Source organism: Raphanus sativus, chromosome 3 (assembly GCF_000801105.2).
Source record: "Raphanus sativus cultivar WK10039 chromosome 3, ASM80110v3, whole genome shotgun sequence".
NCBI classification, from domain to species: domain Eukaryota; kingdom Viridiplantae; phylum Streptophyta; class Magnoliopsida; order Brassicales; family Brassicaceae; genus Raphanus; species Raphanus sativus.
This window is the reverse complement of record NC_079513.1, coordinates 17,037,367-17,059,532: the sequence shown is the minus strand read 5'-3', so window position 1 is coordinate 17,059,532 and position 22,166 is coordinate 17,037,367. Positions and strand designations below refer to the sequence as shown.

The 22,166-nt window shown below is 27.3% G+C and overlaps 2 protein-coding genes across 2 annotated transcripts; one reads left to right on the top strand and one right to left on the bottom strand.

The window, feature by feature from the left end:
* Positions 1 to 9,413: 9,413 nt before the first annotated feature.
* On the bottom strand, positions 9,414 to 11,293 carry LOC108847942 (S-adenosylmethionine synthase 3). The gene is made up of 2 exons (XM_018621320.2): positions 11,130 to 11,293; positions 9,414 to 10,914 (listed from the first exon to the last, which is right to left on the bottom strand). The coding sequence occupies exon 2, from the start codon at positions 10,910 to 10,912 to the stop codon at positions 9,740 to 9,742; it is 1,173 nt and encodes a 390-aa protein (XP_018476822.1). The 5' UTR covers positions 10,913 to 10,914; positions 11,130 to 11,293; the 3' UTR covers positions 9,414 to 9,739.
* Positions 11,294 to 19,392: 8,099 nt separating this feature from the next.
* On the top strand, positions 19,393 to 20,974 carry LOC108845986 (transcription factor RAX2). Its single transcript, XM_018619189.2, is given in 4 exon segments — positions 19,393 to 19,608; positions 19,611 to 19,625; positions 19,780 to 19,909; positions 20,287 to 20,974. Coding segments are annotated over 4 exon segments (864 nt in total). The 5' UTR covers positions 19,393 to 19,490; the 3' UTR covers positions 20,888 to 20,974.
* The last annotated feature ends 1,192 nt before the right edge of the window (positions 20,975 to 22,166 follow it).

The following is a 22,166-nucleotide window of genomic DNA, read 5'->3' as shown; positions in this document are numbered from 1 at the left end:
CAACAAAAAAAAACCCCGCCCTTTCAAGGGCGGGTCAAAATCTAGTATTCCTTTAAGTTACATCATACTTGATGGAAATGCGAACATTATTATGATAGGGCCAAGGAAATGCTAGATGTGTGTTTCATAACAGTGTAAATAAATACATTCATTAGATATTTAATTCACATACATTTATCATATCTATCTTATTAAAACAGAAACATTCTGTTGGACCTAACATTTATTTTGTAAGTTTTTAAATTAAATACACATTTATACTTTATAGTTAAACCTACATTAAATCACTAATGTTCCTTTCTTTATACTACTATCCATGTTTCCAAACAATATACTTATTTCTTTATAATACTATCAATGTTTCCAAACAATATATTTTTATACTACTATCAATGTTTCCAAACAATACAATAATTAATCTTAGTTATTTTATATCTATCATTTTTTCTTTAAAATTTTGTAGAAACGTTATAATTTCATAAATTGCAAAATAATGAACTTTAAAATTTGGATTATAAGACTACAAAATATGAAACTATTACAATATAAATCCAATTAGATTACATATCGGTCATCCATCAGTTCAATCGGTTAGTCTTAGGTTTTAGTGATTTTTTTAATATGAATATTTTAAAAACCTAAATTGAATTGTCAGATCTCCGGATTAACATGTATAATCACAATCGGGTTGAATTTAAAAACACTGATTTAAATGCAAAAATATTTTAAATATACACTCTTTAAAAATTACCAAAATATTTGTTAAGTTATTAGTGAAATTTTTCATCGTAAAATATTCCGCGCTTCCAAAGCGCGGGTCAAAATCTAGTACTCATATAAGAGGTAAGCTTTATCAGATCTACTTTGTCATGGGCATTTTTCCCAGATTCTAAAATGCCAATCAGAATCGACAAAAAAAAACGACACAAAAGCAATCCAGATATCAAAAGATTTCTACACATAAATCAGAACTTGATAAGAACCGACTTGAATAATCCTAATTCCAATCTGAAAGCTCCATAACTATGGTTTTATATGTTTACTTTTCAATGTTTAATTATTATTTGGTTATAATGAATTATTATTTAAAAATTTCATATTTGTAATATAATAAATTTTAAATGTTAGATTTAAATTCTAAATTTTAAATTTAAATTATTTATTGTTATTTAATTTAGTTTCGAATAAATTAAATGTAATTTGGATATAAAAACAAGAAACAATGAAGATGATATTCATGCTATAGTATTTATAAGGACAAAATATTTGGGAAAAAATTGACAAGGAACCGAATAGCTACCTGTCATCCAAAATTAATTTAAAACTAGATTTTGATCCGCATGCCGAAAGGTGGGTATATTTTTGTTTTACATTTTTAGAAACTTAATTTTCATATCTATTTTTTTCTTTGAAATCATATTTGTGTAAAATAATTTTTTAAAATGATTACTAAGATATTTTAATTATTATATTAAAATAATTTGATCAAACCTATATCACTAGGTTATGTTGCTGTTTTAATAAAGTAGATATAAATAAACAGATATATATATCTTGAGTACTATTTTTGTGTGCAGCTACTTATATTATAAAAGGTTCACTGAACATTAATTTTACAAAGGAAACAAAAGATTTCGAAGACATACTCGATAGAATGGAAATAGAAACTACTACAGTAATCACAAGTTAGAGCCATTAAGGAACAATTTTTGTTCAGTGATATGAAGAAACTTCTAGAGAAGCTTCATTTTAATTCCTAAAAAGAATAATAATTTACATTTAAAAAGAAATTAAAAATATAACTATATATGATTTATTATTTTAAATAAACTATAAAACTTAATATATATATATATATATATATATATATATATATATATATTGTTTAGAAATAAATAAATTATATGTCATATATTTGAAAAATAAAAATAATCTATTTTCAAATTTTAAGAATAATAATTTACATTTAAAAATAAATTATAATTATAATTAAATAATATTTATTATTGTAAATAAAAGTATAAAATTAAATATATATATATATATATATATATATTATAAATATAAATATATCTATATTATTTAGACATAAAGAAATTAAATGTTATATAAAAATGTTTTATAATATTTATATATATAATACATGTAGTGTTGTACCAATCACTTTGTTAAATAGATTTATGACATCAAACTACTTTTGCAGCATAAAACTTCTATCAAACTACTTTTGCAGCATATAACTTCTAGAACATACTGCTACTGTTTTGTCATCAGTTGCATTAATCAAGACCTAAGAAAACAAGTAGTTCAGTTAATAGAAATTGTTACAATCAATATGTTTCAAATTTAATAATCAAATTGGTTAAAAAATTTATAACTAAAATTATAATTTCATGCTAAAATAACAATATATTTTAAAAAATAATTATCTACTTACTTTTATGCATTTAAATTACAAAGCATCTTAATTTTAAACAATTGAAAACAAAGAAAAAATAAATTATGATGATTTAGTTATTTTCTGAATATTTAAATATGTGCATGTTTTTCTTAACAATATATGTGCATGGTTTTTAGAATATTAATGGTTATATTTGATTTCATTAACACTTGGTTTTTGTTTTCTATTTCTTCCTAACAGAAAATATATCAAATTATACAGATTGTTATAAATTTATTTTAAATCTAATAGAGAATCAAACAAAACACAATTTAAAATAATGTAATTTTATATATCAAACCATAATAAATATATTATATAATAACTTTTATGATAATTTAAAATTGCTTCTGTAACATATTAATTCTATAGCATACTGTTATTTCTTCTTCGTCAGCTGTACCCTGTGTTCGAAACGCGGCCAACACAGCTGATTAAACGGCGGTGCAACGCTGTCGGTGAAGAGCCGTGGTGATTCCATTAAACTCGGCCAAAAAATCGGATTCTTTGAAAATTTTTGGGTTTTAAGGTTTTAAACGCTTGAAAATTGAAGTTAAGCATAAATGATAAAAATCTGCAAGAAAACGAAGTATTAAGTTAAAAAGGCATGAGGCAGCCATTAAAAACTTTGCAGAAGCGAAAACTCTAAAAGGAAAAAGACAATTTAATTACAAATTTTCCATTAATAAAAGAAAAAAATTAAAACAAAAACTAGGCTTGGAATTGTTCGAACCCATGACATCTCCTATATGTAAAACCTATTTCCACATGACTATTTAAATTATTAGTGATATGACTCACATATAAAGCTTTAACATACATACTAGATTTTGACCCGCACTTTGAAAGCGCGGAACTACTTTTTTTGTTGATAGTTTGTTAACCCGTCTCTTTGTTCACTAATATGTTTAGACAAAGTCATTTTGTGTATCAGTTTAGTTCCAGCTTTTTTTTTGTTTTTGGTTTTATTTTAGTTTGGTTTTGTTTTTGATTTCTCGGTTCAAGAGTAATAAGAACCGTTTGGTTATTTATGAATTTGGTTTTGGTTTTATTATTTTGTTTCCGGTTTTGTTCAGATAAAATATTATGAAGCCGATAAAATATTGAGGTCAATTCTGGTTTGATTCCGTTTTAGGATTATTTTCAATAATTTGGGTATGATTAATAATTTTATAACCAATTAGTATGCTTATTTTAAAGGTTACAAATTTTGATATTGTTAACTAATTATTCAAATCAAACCAATTTATACGTTAAGTTTAGCTATTTTAAAATACATTATTCAAATTTATATTTAATATGTAATTTTTATATTTTGAGATTTTGAAGTATATAATAAATTTCATCAAGATTTGAGTTCTATTAGGTATTTATAAATTTCAGTTTGGGCTCAGTTTAGATTTTTTTAGATTTGGTTCTGGTTTGGATAATCCGTTTATAATAACTTGAAATATATTATATACTTTAAAATTTCAAAATATAAAAAATTAATATATTAAATATAAATTTGAATAATGCATTTAAAAATAGCTAAATTTAACATATAAATTAGTTTATTGTGAATATTTCGGTAGAGAAACAATATATCTTTTAATTATATTTGGCATTTTGAGTATTATTTATCTATTTTAGATACATGAAATACAAAATCTATACTAATGAGTGCTCAGTATCATAAATCCATTTGTAATGTTCACATACATAAGAATTTTTATTAGTTTCTTGTCTAGTATTTTATTGATATACTTAAATGAATATGCTAGAATAAAAAAAATTAAAATCTCAGTAACGTACGATAAGAACTAATTTAGATATATACAGCTGACATTTATTGGTATAGTTAATTATAAAATGACAAAAGAAATGGAATCCTAAATATCTTCTAACAATACGATTATTTGTTATTTCTGTTTTAAAATGATTAACATAGTTAATTAATAGGCAGTGGCAGTCTCCTAAAATTATTTTTAAAGTTTAATTGGATTTCAAAAAAAGACTGCTGTTTTAATTGTATTGATTTCTACAAAAAATTAAGAAATATGCAAAAACTAATTTCTGATTAATTCTTGATTAATTTCTGATTTTCTGTTAACTCGGTAGGCGTAGACTAACCGTCTGATTTATGCCTAAGATAGTTTCAAAGTACCAATCAAGGTCTTAGGCCAAATTAAATTTATATTTCCTAACCAAATTAAACTGATCAGATGTCCCCGAAAGGAAAATGTTTCATATTATTCGATTTTTAAAATAAAAAATGATTATACTTGTAAAAATATGAAAACATAAGCTTTCACTATATTTGTCGGTAACGGTGGTATGAGTCTTAATGATCCACGGTTGCGGGACCGTCTGTCCGGCAAAAATATTCATTTTCCAAATAGAACCAACTTCATTATTGATTTGCTTCTATTATTTTAAAAATAATTCCTCAATTATTTGCTCCTGATAATTTGAGATTATCAATAGTTATATTATTTGGGTGCATGCATTCCATTAAAACATATGTTTTAAAATATACAGTCTGGTGGGAAAATTGAGTTTGTTCTTGATATAGATTCATAAAGCTCCTAACCAATTCGTAACCTCCTCTTGCCTCCAGGGTTAAGTGTGCTCTTGTTATGAACAAAGATTAGCAAACACATTTCTCAGCTGAGCTATTCATGGATAATGTGATTTATGAAACATCTAAAAATAAGAATGTTTAGATTTTTTTCCTTATTTTAAATTAATTATTATCAATAGTTTTTATTATATTAAAGTTTTCATTTCTATACTTGAACTAATAATCACCAGTTGAAATGACTATTCCACTCAATTCGCCGCATTTCAAACAATTTGATTTTGTAAATACTATTTCTGAAACAATTTTTTTAAACTACCAGCTTTTTAACCAATTCAGCCCATTTTTTTTTAATCAGATTAACCATTAAGTTTTAATGCATGCGATGATGTAACATATGAAGTGTTCATTGGATTCGAAAATGGGAATGAATATTACATTCTGTCGGGGGGCAAATAACTAATGTAAACAAAAATAGCTATAGTAATAAAAAGCTGCTTTCCTTCGGGCTGTCACCAAGATCCAAAATAAATAAATGTCTAAAGGTCTAAAGATATAGAATATATATATCATATTGCATCGGATGAAAAAAAATAAGGATATTATATATATACATAGTTTTGAAAATAAAATACAATTTGTACTAGTCAATTAAATAAGTTCTATCTAACAGTAAATCAGTTTGATCTAGTTTCTAATTTTTTCTTGATGGATTGCCTCTAAATTTTTTTTGGTAAAATATTAAATTTATGCCAACTTTTAATTTTTGACAGAAATACAGAGACATTATAAAAAAACAGAAAAACCGAAATATACAGCACAATTAAAACACAATGAACAAACAGTACAACAACAACCAATAAATCACCTTAAAACAAACAAGATGTCACAGATCTCCATACCACGACTAAAGAGTAGAAAACTCCAACCACATCAATCCCGCCATAATGAACACGTCGCAGCTTCGCTTGGAAAGTACGAAACTTCAACCAGATCAGACCCGCCACAATTAGAGTCACCGCAGCCTCGCCAGAAAAGTACGATGCTACAACCACATCAGTCCCGCCACAACGAAAAAACACCACAACTTTGTTTGAAAATTACAGAGATCACTATCACTATCACTACCACTATCTTTGGTTTGAAACATTTCTTAAGAACTCTAAAAATTTGGGGGCCAATATCAATGTTTATGGGTCTATTCCTATGTAAAACTTCTATAAAATTTTTGGGAGCCAAAGCCAATGTTTCATTCGGATGTGTTCAGATCCTGTCTTGAATCGGAGAGACGAGCCTTCCACCATCTCAAACCAAAGATGTCCATTAGCTGTACCGAGCTCTTTATTTGGAAAGGAGATAGCCAAAGAAACTGCCACACCCGCCGGACCTGCAGAAAAAAAGAAGACAGAGATGATACCAAACCCGGTAGAATGTAGACGTCCACCACTGGAAACTTGATAGTCTCGAATTTTAAAATTCGCCATTAACTGTCTCCAATTCTCGCAAAACAATTAGTCAAGCAACTTGTTCTATTCAACTATGAAAATTTGCGTCGACCTCAAACTTAGAAAATGCAGTGCAATTCGAGAGGAGGTAATGGCTGTTGTTACTACTCTCTACACTAGAAAGAAGATAGTTTACTGCTACTCATAAAATGGTGATCGTCATTCCAAAGATACGATGTTATTCGTTGTAAAGAAAAAATGTGAAGAAGATACAATCTCATGCATTAAATGGAAATGTGAACAATTTCCATTTAAAATCGAATCCAAAGTATATTTTAAAGGGGTTATATACAATGATCAGTAGCAACTACAAAGTTTTATTTTACTTTAAAATTATTTGAGAAAAATTACAACATTTGAGTTATGGCATGTGTCATCATTAAAATAGTTATTAGTTTTTAGAAAAATAAATTGGTCTATCTAAACATATAGTATATTTTAATTAATTAATCATAAAATTAATTTTTATCTAAAAACATTATTACTTTTTATTTAAATAAATGCCACATAATTACCTAATATGATAATATATATATATATATATATATATATGTATATATATATGATAATTAATAATTTTAATAATAAATATTTGATAATAAATTGTGTATCCTATATCATTTTTATTTTATATTATTAAATAAATTAAACATTCGCATTAATCATATAATAAAATTTTCTAGTTATATTTTGACTTTTTAAATGACTATAAATTACTAAAACTGTTGAAAATATCACACTGCAAAATTTGTGATCATTGGTTTAATTTTTTTTATATACCAAGCTACAAATAATCATACAATCATTATGAGTAAAAGTCTCATTTAAAAGATGTTTACATTAAAATACATATAAATTTTAAGGTTTTAGAAATTAAACTATATACAATATAAAATACAACTTGTGTAATCACGCTAATATAAATTTTATTTAGATTTAATTTGAATATTTGGACACAAAAAGACTATTTGTGAACTGCATTCGAAATTAATATAGAGTTTTCTATAGGTTAGAGATTTAGCATATGTTGCATTGGTATATGTTTTCTTTAATATTTTATAATCTAAGAAAATGACATTTTTATGTATGTAATCAATTTTATACTCCATGTGTTTCATAATAAGTGTCATTCTAACTTTTTTTTCATGTTACACAAAAATATCACTTTACAATTCTAATACAAATGAAACTTACTTTCATATGAAAATTAATTGCAGTCTCCATTGATTTTATAAATAATTTTATTTATCTCAAACTAGGTGATATTAAAAGAATTTTGATTGGTTTACTTACTCTTTTTCTGGGTATATTATGTTACATATATTTTTTTCAAATTAAAGTAGAACTATTTTTAATATAATTCAGTCAAATAATAATTGTATTAGATGTGTAAGTATATTTTTTTTTTTTTTTTGGTATATGTTGATTTGCAAAAAAAAAACAATTTAGAAAATTAAAGTGATGATATGTACGAAGTTACATAAAATACATTATCAATAAATTAATAAAAATTATTTACTTACCTTATATCAAGATTAATTTTATTAACCTTACTTTTATTGAAATCCCATTATGAATAAAATATTTTCTTTTAAAATTTTATAATTTTTTCTTTATAATAAATTTTATTTGAAAACAAATAGGAAACTTAATTAAATAAAATCATTAAAGATTTTTATTTTATTTTATGTTATTTAAATTATTTTTAATAATTTGAGAAGTATATTAGTTTTAATAAAATACGTACTACTTTTAAAGTATATATTATGCTGTTTAAGATTATCTTTTAAAAGGAGAGATTATTTTTATTTTAAAATCAAAATGATTTTGTCAACTTTCCTTTTCTATGACACATTATATATAAAATATAATTTCGTTTTAAAATTTTATAAAATTTTATTATATAGGTTATTTGGAAAAAATAAATAAAATGGAAATCTAAATAAAAAGGAAAGAGAAAATATTTTAATAATGTAATTATATATTTAATTAATTAAGGATACAATTATAATTAATTATCATAGGAATTAACGACACATGAGAAACTGATTTCTGAAATAGTATTACAAAGATACTATTGGTTAGAGTGGTGAAATTAATAATAACTTACATATATTTTCGTCATTTTTTTAATTTGTGTGAAAAATATCAAAATGACACTTATTCATAAACAAATGGAATATTAGTTTAACATTTACTGTATGTTTGATGGAATGACCTACATGACATTTAAAAAAAAAATCTCAATTTTTTTAATAAACAGGAATATTCCGGTCCATAGCAAAATGGATTTAGACTAGTTACGTGTTACCAGCCTACATTTTCGGTTCACGTATCAGTTTCATGTCTAAAATTTAATTTTTCAGTATGCAGGATTCGAATTATTATTTTTTATTTTTGACACAATATACTATAATTAAATCAAATATGGGGATAACCTCTTGACTCTTTCAAGTTGAAAATTATAGGTGGATAGGATTTAGATTCTCGTTCTTGGTTCTTATGTTTTCGATAATCGTTGGTTTTGAACTAGTTTTTCGTGGGTTCTTTTTGCTTAGAGTCTCTTCCGCCTTTGGTCGTAGATCTCTCGGCTGTGACTTGTGAGCTTGATTGTTCCGCATCTCCTGCGCTACTCCGTCTTATCCCTGGACTGTGGGAGTTTCAGTCGACTATCAATGTTTAGTGGTAGGTTGTGTTGTTGCTAATAATTGTAAGGATTTACCCTCCTCGTGTTGGTTATCTTTGTATCTAGAGTTTGTTTCCGACAAATCCTTAGGTTTAGACTCTAGTATCGTTGTATACGGTAGCCGGCTTTAGAGTCTGGTTTTGTTTCATGCAACAGTCAGCGTGGTATCTTTGTAATGCTTGTAATCTGACTTTATATATAAAAGCTTTAGACAAGAAAAAATAATCAAATGTGAGGATAAAAAAAACAAATATAGCGGATCCTTTCATATATTGAGAAATTTTGCATATTAATACATAACCATAATGTTTACTACTACGTACAACGATGGATTTCTTGATTACACAATCAAAATTACAATACAAGATATATTAAGAAAGAAAGAAAAATAAAAAAAGAGAGGCAGAAATTCAAAACATGAAATTCAAATCTTCTGTTCATTCGCCTTGTGTTCCAAGTTCAAATGGCAGCAAAGACATATGTGAGTGTAAAGGGATTATTCAAATCTTTTGCAATAATAATGGTACCTTTTGTTTTTTTTGTTTTGTTTAAGCCTTTGGCTTAAGTGGTTTGATGACCTCCCAAGTGAAATCAGGGTCTTCACGTCCAAAATGGCCATAAGCAGCTGTTTTCTGGAACCTGAAGTTACCTCCTCTCTTCAAGTCAAGGTTAATAGCCATCATGCCCGGCCTGAAGTCAAAGGCCTCCTTGATCAACACAAGTATGTCCTTGTCTGGGATAGTTCCGGTCTTGTAAGTATCAACAAACACCGAGAGAGGCTCAGGGACACCGATGGCGTATGACACCTGGACTATACAGCGGCGTGCGAGTCCAGCTGCAACCACACTCTTTGCAGCTTGCCTAACGATGTAGGCACCGCTTCTATCAACCTTGGTGGGGTCTTTCCCTGAGAAAGCACCTCCACCATGAGCACCCCAACCACCATAAGTGTCGATGATGATCTTCCTCCCCGTGAGTCCAGCATCACCGTGAGGCCCTCCGATGACAAAACGACCAGATGGGTTAAGGTGAAAGATGGTGTTCTCATCAAGGTACTTAGCAGGAATAACCGGCTTGATCACATGCTCCTTCAAGTCAGCAGCAATCTCATCGTTGGTGACAGTTTCATCATGTTGAGTTGAGATTAAAACCGTGTGGACTCTAATGGGAATCATAGCTCCACCATCGTTCTTGTACTCGACCGTGACTTGCGTCTTACCATCAGGTCTCAACCAGGGACAAGTCTTGTTCTTCCTCACTTCAGTAAGCTTAGCACCAAGCTTGGTGGCCAAGACATGAGTCAAAGGCATAAGCTCAGGTGTCTCATCAGTAGCGTAACCAAACATATGTCCCTGATCACCAGCTCCGATATCTTCAGGCTTCTTGGTCAAATGACCGTGAACTCCCTGAGCAATGTCGGGACTCTGTTGCTCAATGTTGACCAAGACATTGCACTTGTCAGCGTCAAGACCAACATCGGCTGAGATGAAACCAATCTCCCTGCAAGTGGATCTAACGATCTTCTCGTAGTCTACTTTAGCAGAGGTTGTGATCTCACCGAACACCATAACCATGTTGGTCTTTGTGCATGTCTCGCAAGCGACTTTGCTTTCAGGGTCTTGTTCTAAACAAGCATCGAGGATGGCGTCGGAAACCTGGTCGCAGAGCTTGTCGGGATGTCCCTCGTTGACTGATTCAGATGTGAATAGGAACGTTTCCATTTCTTGAAATACAGAAAAAATAAGAAGATCCAAAAGATTAGTACACCGTGTAAGCACCGACACAATCAAGATCTAAAAACATGAACTTAGTTATGTAAGATTTAACAACACAAACAAAAGATTACAAATCAAGAACGTGTTGTTACATGTAAGGTACCAACACAGTTTAAAGATCAAAACGGAGACAGAGCAACAATGGATGAACAAGAAAACAAACCTGTTAAATGAACGAGAGAGGGTTCAAGATCTTGAGGAGAGAAGAGCAGAGTAACGAGGAGAAGATGAGGGATATATTGAGATAAAGAGTGAATGGAGGAGAATAACTCGCCGTGTGACTCGGAGTTCGACTCGCTCTCTGTTTTGTCCGCTCTTCTCGTGCTAACACTCCTTCGGTTTTTATGGTTGGTGTAGTTTTGATCCCGTGTTATGGGTGTAGTGTTGTAAAAGCTTTTTGCACCGTTTATATCATTTTGAGAAGATACGGACGGTGAGATGTAGCCTACTATAGTCTCTCACCAACCTTGTTGGTGTGGTTGGTGAGACCACGATCCGACCCGTTATCGACATTGTAATTAGATTATAGTATAACTCCGACCCGGATCCTTAAGAATTTTCCTTTTTTTTTTAAACAAAACAATCTGTTTGTATTGTAAGTTGTAACACGATTTTCATGTCTTATTCATGGATTTTTAGTAGTTAGACGTTGGTTGGTGATGGTGTTTGTTCAATAACAAAAAAAACGGGAAAATGGCATAAAAAATCCTCAAAGTGTCACTTACTAACACTTTAAACCTTGAAGTTTTTTCACTAACACTTTTAATCTTCAAAGTGACATTTGTATCATAAAAAACCTTAAAATCAAAAAATTGACCGGTTCAGCAGGTAATTTTTTAAAAATAATTATTTAATTAATAAAATAAACAAAATAAATAAATAAAAATCCAAAAATAAATAAAAATCGAAAATTCTAATAAAATTTACAATAATGGAAAAAAAAATCAAAAAATAAATTAAAATTTTAGAAAATTAAATAAATATATTAAAAATTAAATTATTTTCTAAAATATTAATAAAATAACTAAAAAGTTAATAATAAATAAGATTAAATTTAAATAGAGAATAACTAAATAAAAAGTTCACAATTTTTTTTAAAAATGGAAAATATAAAATTCAAATCACTAGTGACGATGATGGTTTCTCACATAACCATTAACAATGACGATAATTGTCATATCTCCAACTATAGTTTCCAACATCATCTTGAAAATGACAAAACAAAATCTTTTTCAAACTTTTGAATTTTCTTTTTTTTTGAAATATATGAATTTTTATTTTTCTGTTTTTTTAATTTGATCTCATTTAGTTTTGAATTTTAATTTTCTAAATTTTAATTAATTTTCTGATTTTTTTCTAATTTTCTGATTTTTATTAATTAATATATAATTACATAAGAATCAAAAAGTTAGAAAAAAATCCGAAATTAATTATTATTTAGAAAATTAAAATTCAAAAATAAATGAGATCAAACTAAAAACAGAAAATAAAAAATTCATATATTTCAAAAAGATGAAAATTCAAAAGTTTGAAAAATATTTTTTTGTCATTTTTAAGATGATGTTGGAAACTATCATTGGAGATATGACAATTATCGTCATTGTTAATGGTTATGTGAGAAACCATCATCGTGAATTTGAGTTTTATATTTTCCATTTTAAAAAAAAAACTGTGAACTTTTTATTTAGTTCTTCTCTATTTAAATTTAATCTTATTTATTATTAATTTTTTAGTTATTTTTATTAATATTTAGAAAATAATTTAATTTTAATATATTTATTTAATTTTCTAAAATTTTAATTTTTTTTTAATTTTTTTTTTTTTTTTGTAAATTTTATTAAAAGTTTCGATTTTTATTTATTTTTGGATTTTTATTTATTTATTTTGTTTATTTTATTAATTAAATAATTATTTTTGAAAAATTACCTGCTGAACCGGTCAATTTTTTGATTTGGAGGTTTTTTATGATACAAATGTCACTTTGAAAGTTAAAAGTGTTAGTGAAAAAACTTCAAGGTTTAAAGTGCTAGTAACTGACACTTTGAGGGTTTTTTATGCGATTTTCCCCAAAAAAAACTCTAGTTAAACATATGAGCATCCGATAAGAACTTCACGTATAAACTTATAAGACATAAATGATAAATGCTGATAAACATAACAAGAACAAGTTCAAATTGGAAAGAGGCAGGGCCGGTCCTAAGATTTTAGAGGGTTTAGACAAGTAAAGAAAGAATTCAATAATTTGGGGATTTAATTATCTTTACAAATTTGAAGGTTTATGTCGGAGAAATGTTTCATTAGGCTTGCCCAGTGCAAAAGAGGACATATATGTCTAAATGATCTGGCTTTATAACACATTGTTTCTTGATTCTTGCACATGAGGCCAAAAAAATGTTAAGGAAGCATGAAGATGGTATGGAGGAGGACGATACAATGTTCCCTTGATGCTCTCAACAAACAAGCCAATCATGTAGATTCGAGAATTTTACAGCCTCCACAAAAGGTCCAAAAGCAGATCTCACTGTTTCAGCTTCCGTAAGAAAGATAGAGATTAGCATAATCTTGTCTTTCACACAACATTTTTTTATCCAAGTTTTAACTAGAGAAGTATCTGAAAATATCAATTTGAATTCACTTCAACATTTGTCAACAAAGCCACAATTTGTTACAACTATAATTGATACACTAATTTCGCAATTCATTACCAAATGGTTATTTTAAGCTCATAAATTAGAGCTGAGAAGTTGTGGGGGTTTACCTCTAGGGAGAGACATGATACAGTATGATGATAACATAAACTCCCCCTAGTCTCTTCATTAGGTCTTGCTTCTCTACTGATATACGAGGTAAACTAATAGTATCCTATTAGTAAACAGAGCTGCTTATTTTTATATCTTACACTATAAGACACCCTTTTATCAATTATTAATGAATATTTAATGAAATAATATTGTTGATAGATTTAACCTCTTTGAATAAACCATGAAATCACTGAAAAATCTTCTCGGGTAGCGACTCCATCTCATACTTATATAGGATATTATTTAGTACTCCCTCCGTTTCAACTTATATGTCGCTTTGGAGCAAAATTTTCGTTTCAAAATAAGTGTCGTTCTATGATTTCAATGCAAAATTTATTGATTTTTTATTTTAATCTATTTTTCTATTGGATTAGGTGTATTGGTAATGATGTTTTTATCTAGTAAATATACAAAATTAAATGTTTTATTAATCTGTGTGCCGAAGTCTAGAACGACAAATAAAATGAAATGGAGGGAGTAGTATACAAATAAAATATAACAATATATATATAATATATATGTGTGTGTGTGTGAACTCGATTCGATGCACCTTCAGGCCCGGTTTTGTGGCACAAGCAAAAGAACCGGTCCCAGTCGCTTAGAGCATTTCGATTATTTACAAAAAAATATAGTTCTATATAGGACATTGTAAAAAATTATAATAAGAATGATGGCATAAATTTATATTTATGAGAGCATTTTCAAAAGAAACTTTATAATTTCAAATATAGAGTTTTCAAAATTCCAAAAAGAAATTCAAAATTTTAAAATTTCAAATTTAGAGTTTTGAAATTATTTAATTTGAAGTTTTATCTTTTATTTGCATTTTAATTTTTAAATTAATTATACATCACATTTATGATTCTTAGATAATTTTATCGTTTTGATCTTTAAATTTTTATATCTCATAATTTTATATTTTTAATAGATTCAAGGTTTACTGATAAAATTAAATAAAATTTATATTATTTTAAAAATAGAATTCGGCAACAAGAATATTACAGAAGATACTTAACAAAAAAAAACTTTTTTTAAAAAAGTACATGAAAACAAAAATTATTACACACATTTAAATATTACAACAACACTAATGGTCTGGTAAATTTGCTCTAAGACCTCTAAAATCTTTGAAATATTATCCAAACAAATTTTTCATAACCGAAAATAGAGCATAACAGATATAATTTTATATTGTATTATAAGATTTTATTAAATAATATTATTGTAATATGTTTTATATATATTCTAGTTATTTATAAACGATTTATAGATCTACATTAGTTATGACAAATATAAAGATTATAAAATAAATTACAAATAGTTTAGAAGTTACGTTTGGAATTTTATTTTTGGAAAAGAATATTTTGAAACTTTAAATATAGAATTTTGCAAATTATAAAATATAAAATCTTTTCTAGATGCTCTGAGTAGGATATTGCAAACTTTTTCTAGAAGTTAGGCCGGCCCAACTTTGATATTACACTAGTCTGCTCACTCTGCTGTTGTAATGTATTTCGTAAAGCATATAACTGCACTACATTTTCGGCTACGCACAATCCTCAAGTTGATAATAATATGTCGGATATTATATACATCAGTAGTAAGGAATCATACACCCATTTTACGACTCTAACAGCTATGTATCTGGTATATAATTTGCTGATTCGTGAAGTGTGTAGCTCTTTTTTTTTTCTAACACATGAAGTGTGTAGCTCTATATTTTCATTTTCGGAAGCCTCTTACATATTGTCTTGGAAAATGCCACACCAAATTAACCCGCTGCCCCATAAAAATTCCAATTTTTGTTGCCACTGTCTCGCATGTTTTTGTTGAAAATATTAGATTCTTGTGTATAGCGCTGAATATTTTATCCGTTATTTTTATTTAATTTGTTACTTGTTTTGATTCAACTAAAAAAAATCTGGATATTTGTAAGTCATCGAAGTAAAGTAAATATTAAAAATCAATATCTATTAAAACCGATATATGATCTACCAATTTTTATACAGATATATGTATATGTATAATTAAAAATAGAAGTTTGATATCATAATTTTGTATAATTAATATTTAAATACAGATTTATTAGTTTTATTTATAATTACTTATATAAATATTAAATTACGAAATGAATAATCTTTATAAGAACTATAGTTCTTCTAAAATTTTATGTTTTGTAAAAATATTTAATTAATTTTGAAATTTATGAAACATATAGTTTCACTAGTCTCTCTTTATAGTTTATATTATGTAAAAGATATTTTTTGAAAACAAACATATATGTTTTTTAAATTTTATTTATACTGAACAAAGTAAATGAGATATTTGAACAATATTCGCAAATTTTTTGAATATCGAAAAACCTGAGCAAAAAAATAAAAAGTTAGATATCCATAAAATATGAGTAAATTTCAAACACCGAAAATAGTGGTAGTATTCGATCTGCAGTCTAGTGTACAATTTTCTTCCCATAAGAATATGTTATATAGGTATGTGCAGTGTGGTGATTGTGTTCGAAAAAAAGTATGTGTGGTGGCCTCGTGATCAATCACTTTGACAAAGTCTCGTGGGAAATGGCTTAGTCAAAGATTTCACTTGTTTTCTTTAGGAAAATAAGTACACATCACTTTCATGCTCTCTATTTTTTGTTGAATGTCAAATTCTCGTGTTTTTCATTTGATTATTTCCTCATCACCAGTCAGTCAGTCACACTACATTTGGGCAGCGGCAGTCCATGAACTACTTCTTTTTTAATTGGTACAGTGTACCAAGAAAATTAAATACCATGCATAAATGTCTGACTCTAAAATCTACATGCACATTTTTTTCTCATTATAAGAGTAACATTATCAGTAATTAGAAATCCTCTTGGGTTTTAAAAGAAAAAAAAAGATCAATATTATACTTATAGGTTGAAAAGCAGTTGAATGACACATGTTATTTGGGGTTTACTAATAGGTTCATAAAAGATGAGGTTTAAGAACTTTTGTACACTCTTTTTTTTGTTTTTAATATTTTTCATTTTTCTTTAATTGTAAGAACCTTCTTATAACTCATTGTTGGAGCTGCTCTAATAGTATTTCTTTTACCAGTTTCTTATTTCATACATATATTATTATTTTAGCATGTTACCATTTATATTAAATAGATATTTATATTAAAAAATATTTTGAGATTTGACCAAAATAATGTTTTGTATTTTCCTATAAAAATATTCTTGTCAAAGAATAGCATAACATTTTACCCAAAAAAAAAATAAGGATGGCATAACATCTGATAAAAAACTATCAATGGATAAAATTGCAATCATAAAACATGATAAAAACCACACTAACTTTTAACACGAACATCTTTAATTTATCGCTATTTTTACTTCTAAAACATTATAACATAAAAAATTTATCCCATCACATTTTAAGGATATTTGCACCTCCTACCAAAACAACCATAATCAGCAATATACACATTTATCCCTAGATATTAGAGTATTTGAACCTCTTACATTTGTACTGTTTTAGATTTTTGGTTTAATTAACTCTTTTTAAAAATAGAGATTGTTATTTTCCTTCTATATTTAGAAAAAAAAATATCATTCTTATATAACCGAAGTATAATCTCTTATTTATAAAACGATCCCTTATATTTTTATCTTTATAATTATGACAAAAATTAAATATTTCTAAACAAAAATAATTTAAAAATAAATATAATCACACTTTTTATTCACATAATAGTCTTTTAAAGGAGCTTCTAGTTGAAACAATATCATAAATCTTGTAAAAGTGAAAATAATTTGGGCTAGACTTTAGTTTTTACAAATAAAAAATACTATTTGTAAAATAAAAAAATTAAGAATATTTTTAGAGGAAAAAATAAAGAAATAGAATGAAAACAAAAACATATATATTATAAATTCCTCTATTTCAAAGAGAAAATAGAAAACATTGAAAATATGGCCTAACTTATTGTAGTCTCACATTCGAGGATAACTTAACTCAGGAATATTATTATATGATTTATATCATTAATGAAATGAACAAAGTTATTTATTGTATATATCCAATATTCGAAAATGTGCTAAGACGCAACGTGTGCGATGGTTGGCTGACGCCTAGCGCCTAGTTATTTCATACGAGAAAAGCGAGTTGGTGTGATCGTCTAGGGTCTTTCTTTAATTACCACACCCTAGCTTAGGTTCAAGCAATGTTGGGTGAAAATCTTATATTTTTTTAGTTTTCATTTCATGAGAGGCGAATTCGTCACTAAACAATCAACTTCTTCTTGATACGGTTTATTTTTTTAGCAATTTCAATCACGACGGCTACTGATTTTTTTCTCGATTTCCCATCATTTCTTTGTTTTTTCCTGTTGTTGTAGTATCTATGTTATAGATCTCATGTAGAGCATTTGATTCATAGTTTGAAATGAACAAAAACTTGAGGTTTTTCTTAGCACCCGATTTTTTTTATTCGGTTAGATTGATACCACCACTATTCACAACCATCTAACGTTTATCAGCCGTATTTTCAGGTCAAACCACCGCGTTTTAGAATATGACATATATCATATATGGAGCATAATATATACTATTTGGTTAATTATAAAGGCAAAATATGAGTACTACTAATCCTAAATATTTTTTTTTGAAACTACTAATCCTAAATCTTCATAAGTAAAACTGTAAACTGTGTTGGTTTGTTTTAATTTACAGCAGTCAGCAGACCAAAAACCTGTAGAAATCGGTTGATAAGAGGTTGTTTGGTTTCTTCAAAAGACAAACACGTATGAGGAAACCCATGTGATTTTTTGGTTTCTTCAGAAATCACCTAGGATACTATAGATCTACAAAAGACAAACACGTTTGGTTTCCCATACGTCAAAGGAAACTTTATAACCCATTTGTCCAAAAAATATTTATGTTTTGCGAAAGCCATTTTTTCTCAAAACCATTTGTCCAATTTCTTGAAAAAAATAAAAATAAAAGAGCATTGAATCACTAGATTAATTAAAATTATTAGTTTCGTCTTTAAGAATTGTTAAAAAAACTCCACTTTGACAACTTAAATCAGCTGTAATTGTTTTGCTTTGGTGACCAAAAACACACACATTCATTTTATTTTTATACAACGCTCTCTTTTTATTAAGATAATTAGTTTTGGTCAAATACAACTTTATATAAAATTTCAAACATTATAATCGTCCTAAAATATATTTACAAATCTAAGACAAATAACAAAATTATTCAAAACTTTAATTTATCTAGAAAAATACTATATATAGTTGAATTTAGAGAAGTGCTAAATGAAATCTAATATATAGAAATAGTAATCAAACAAACTAAATATTATATATCCAAAATAACATATCTAATTAAAATGAAATTAGTATTTAATTATAAATAATTTAAATTAAAATATTAATTAATTATTATGTATTAACTTTATAAATTTTTATAAGAGAATCACCTAGTATATATAGTAATGAAGTTAATCTACATGTGGAGAAGAGGAAAAGACTTTATGGAAAGAAAATAGAAAATTAGTTTTTCTTTGACTTGGACGTTTCCTAATTCCTATACTATAGCAATAAATATGTCCTTGTCTTTTGATAATTACGAAACAGCGAACTCTTTTTTTTTTTTCTTCTCTTTTTCAGAAGACAAAACCAAGCTTCCTCAAGCATAACACATAGATTAGCTAAGAACTAACAGAGATCTGAGAGAGATGGGGAGAGCTCCATGTTGTGACAAGGCAAATGTGAAGAGAGGTCCATGGTCTCCTGAAGAAGACGCAAAGCTTAAAGATTACATAGAGAAACAAGGCACTGGTGGGAATTGGATTACTCTCCTCACAAAGCTGGTACTATATCATATATATATATATATATATATATATATATATCATGATTTAATGGGTTAATGTCTTGTATTTTTTGTGGGGTCTCTTTGGATTTGAAACCTTTGGTGGGTTTTGGTTGATTTTATTTATCTTGTATAATATGATATATATAAAGGTTTGAGGAGATGTGGAAAGAGTTGCAGACTGAGATGGTTGAACTATTTGAGACCAAACATAAGACATGGAGATTTCTCTGAGGAAGAAGACTACATTATCTGCAGCCTCTTTGCCTCCATTGGAAGCAGGTTAAGAAAGTCTAGCTTCAACTTCATATAGTATAACTGATATGCTTCCAATTCTATTAATCTTGGTCTTGGTGGTATATCTAACCTGAAAAGATAACTCTTGTTTAAATCATATGAAAAATGGAGAAAGTAGGTATCAAAAACAAGAGAATTTGCATGTTTCAAGGAGGATTTCATCTATATTTTATTAATTAAAATAATTGATTTTAGCTTTTACATGCCCCATTTTGTGCTGTATAAGTGGCCTCCTTTTGAGGGTATATTCTTTAGTTCATAATTTAGGAAAGCAAATGGCAGTATTGAATAATTAAGCTTAAAGTACATTTTTATTTAATTATTATGGTTATATAAAGGAGTAAATCATGTTGAAAATGCAGGTGGTCAGTAATAGCAGCTCACCTGCATGGTAGAACTGATAATGACATCAAGAACTATTGGAACACTAAGCTCAAGAAGAAACTCATTGCCACTACGGCTCCACAACCTCATCACCTCTTAGCCATTACTTCATCATCATCCTCATCATCACCATCCTCATCATCACATTACAACATGATCAATAATCTTCTTCCGTATGACCCCTCAATATCTACAAACCAGCTGATCACGCCTGATCGGGGGATGATGACAGTGATGGGCCCACAACAACTATTATACCAAGAAGACATGGGCAGTTGGGTAAATTCTCCAAACAGTAACAAGTTCGTAATGAGGCGTCAAGACGACAGCCAGAAGCAAAGTACAAATAAGGGAATAATGTTGTTGAGTGATCTAAGAAGTGGGTCAAGTACAACACGTACAGTAACAAGAGTGAAGATGGAGCATCATGATTATCATTATGAAGAACCTGAGAGATCAAAGGAAGGTTATGGAATGGATGAGATAAATCAGTTAATAAGTAGTAGCTGTACAAGTAGTAGCAATAGCTTATGGTTTGATGAAAGCAAGAGAGAGGATAAGTTCATGTTGTACTATTGATCTCTCTCTCCAACTTTGATTCAATCTCCATATTCTCTAAAAATAAATTATTAAAACTTTTGTTTTTAAAAGGAGTTTGAACATGTTTTTTCATGAGCATACTCTGATATTTTTTTTATTGTGTAAAGAACCCTAAGTTTGTTTAACCTATAGCTGTTATAAAATTTTATTTTATCAAGAAATTATGCCTAACAAATCGACTAAATGTCTACAACCAACATTTTGTTTAATTTTCTTTGCATCCCTAATAGTTAGATGCATTAACTAGGGTTATTGCGGTTATCTGCCTCCGCACTCAACTGTAACCAAATGGATACATCAGATCAAATATCCTTCTATGCATTAAATGAAAAGTCACTTTATTGACTTCTGCTGATGTGTCACTCATACAACCAATACAACTAGTCTGTGAAAAATCATTATAATTTCATTGGTGGATGATTTTAATTTTTATTTATTTTAATCAAATCTAAAAAGGAAATCATAGAATCAATTAATGTTAATTGGCAAACTATTTACGTAGTTTTATGCATAATCATTTATAGTATCAAAATGGTATCAATATGGAAATTCTATATAATACTTCATCATTCCATTTTTCATTAATATTCTATTTAGAATTATATGAAGTATGTTGTTAAAAAGTTGTTAGTAAAATTAATATACGAGCTTTATTTTTCTATTATAAACAATCGTAAAAACTTTATTTTTCTATATAAGTCGTAATATACATATATACAACATATAATTTTAATAAAAATATTATAATAACTATTGATGCATCATATAATGAGTTTATTAATTATTTAAAATAGTTTAAAATCTTCTGTGGTTATTAATATATATTTTAAAAAAACTTAAAGTCATTTATATTTATTCATTAATAATGATTTATACCAGATATATAATAGTATATAATTATATAAATATTTGGTAATCATTTTAAGGTTTTAAATCATCAGTAATGATTATTATATCATTGATAAGAGCTTACAAATCAATATATAAAAATCTATACAAAATGTTATAAATATTTATAAAATCATTTATAAAGAAGAATTCTCGTTTTTTATAGGAGTTTACAAAACGTTTATGATGGTTAATAGATTTTAAATCATCACAGAAGTTTTAATTTTTTTTATAAAATTATTTATAGGAGTTTACAAAATATTTGTAAATATTTATAAAATTATTTAAAGTTAAGATTTTAAATTATTGATAATTGATAACAAATTATTTTCTTGAGTTATAAAACCATTTATTAGGATTTATGAAACTA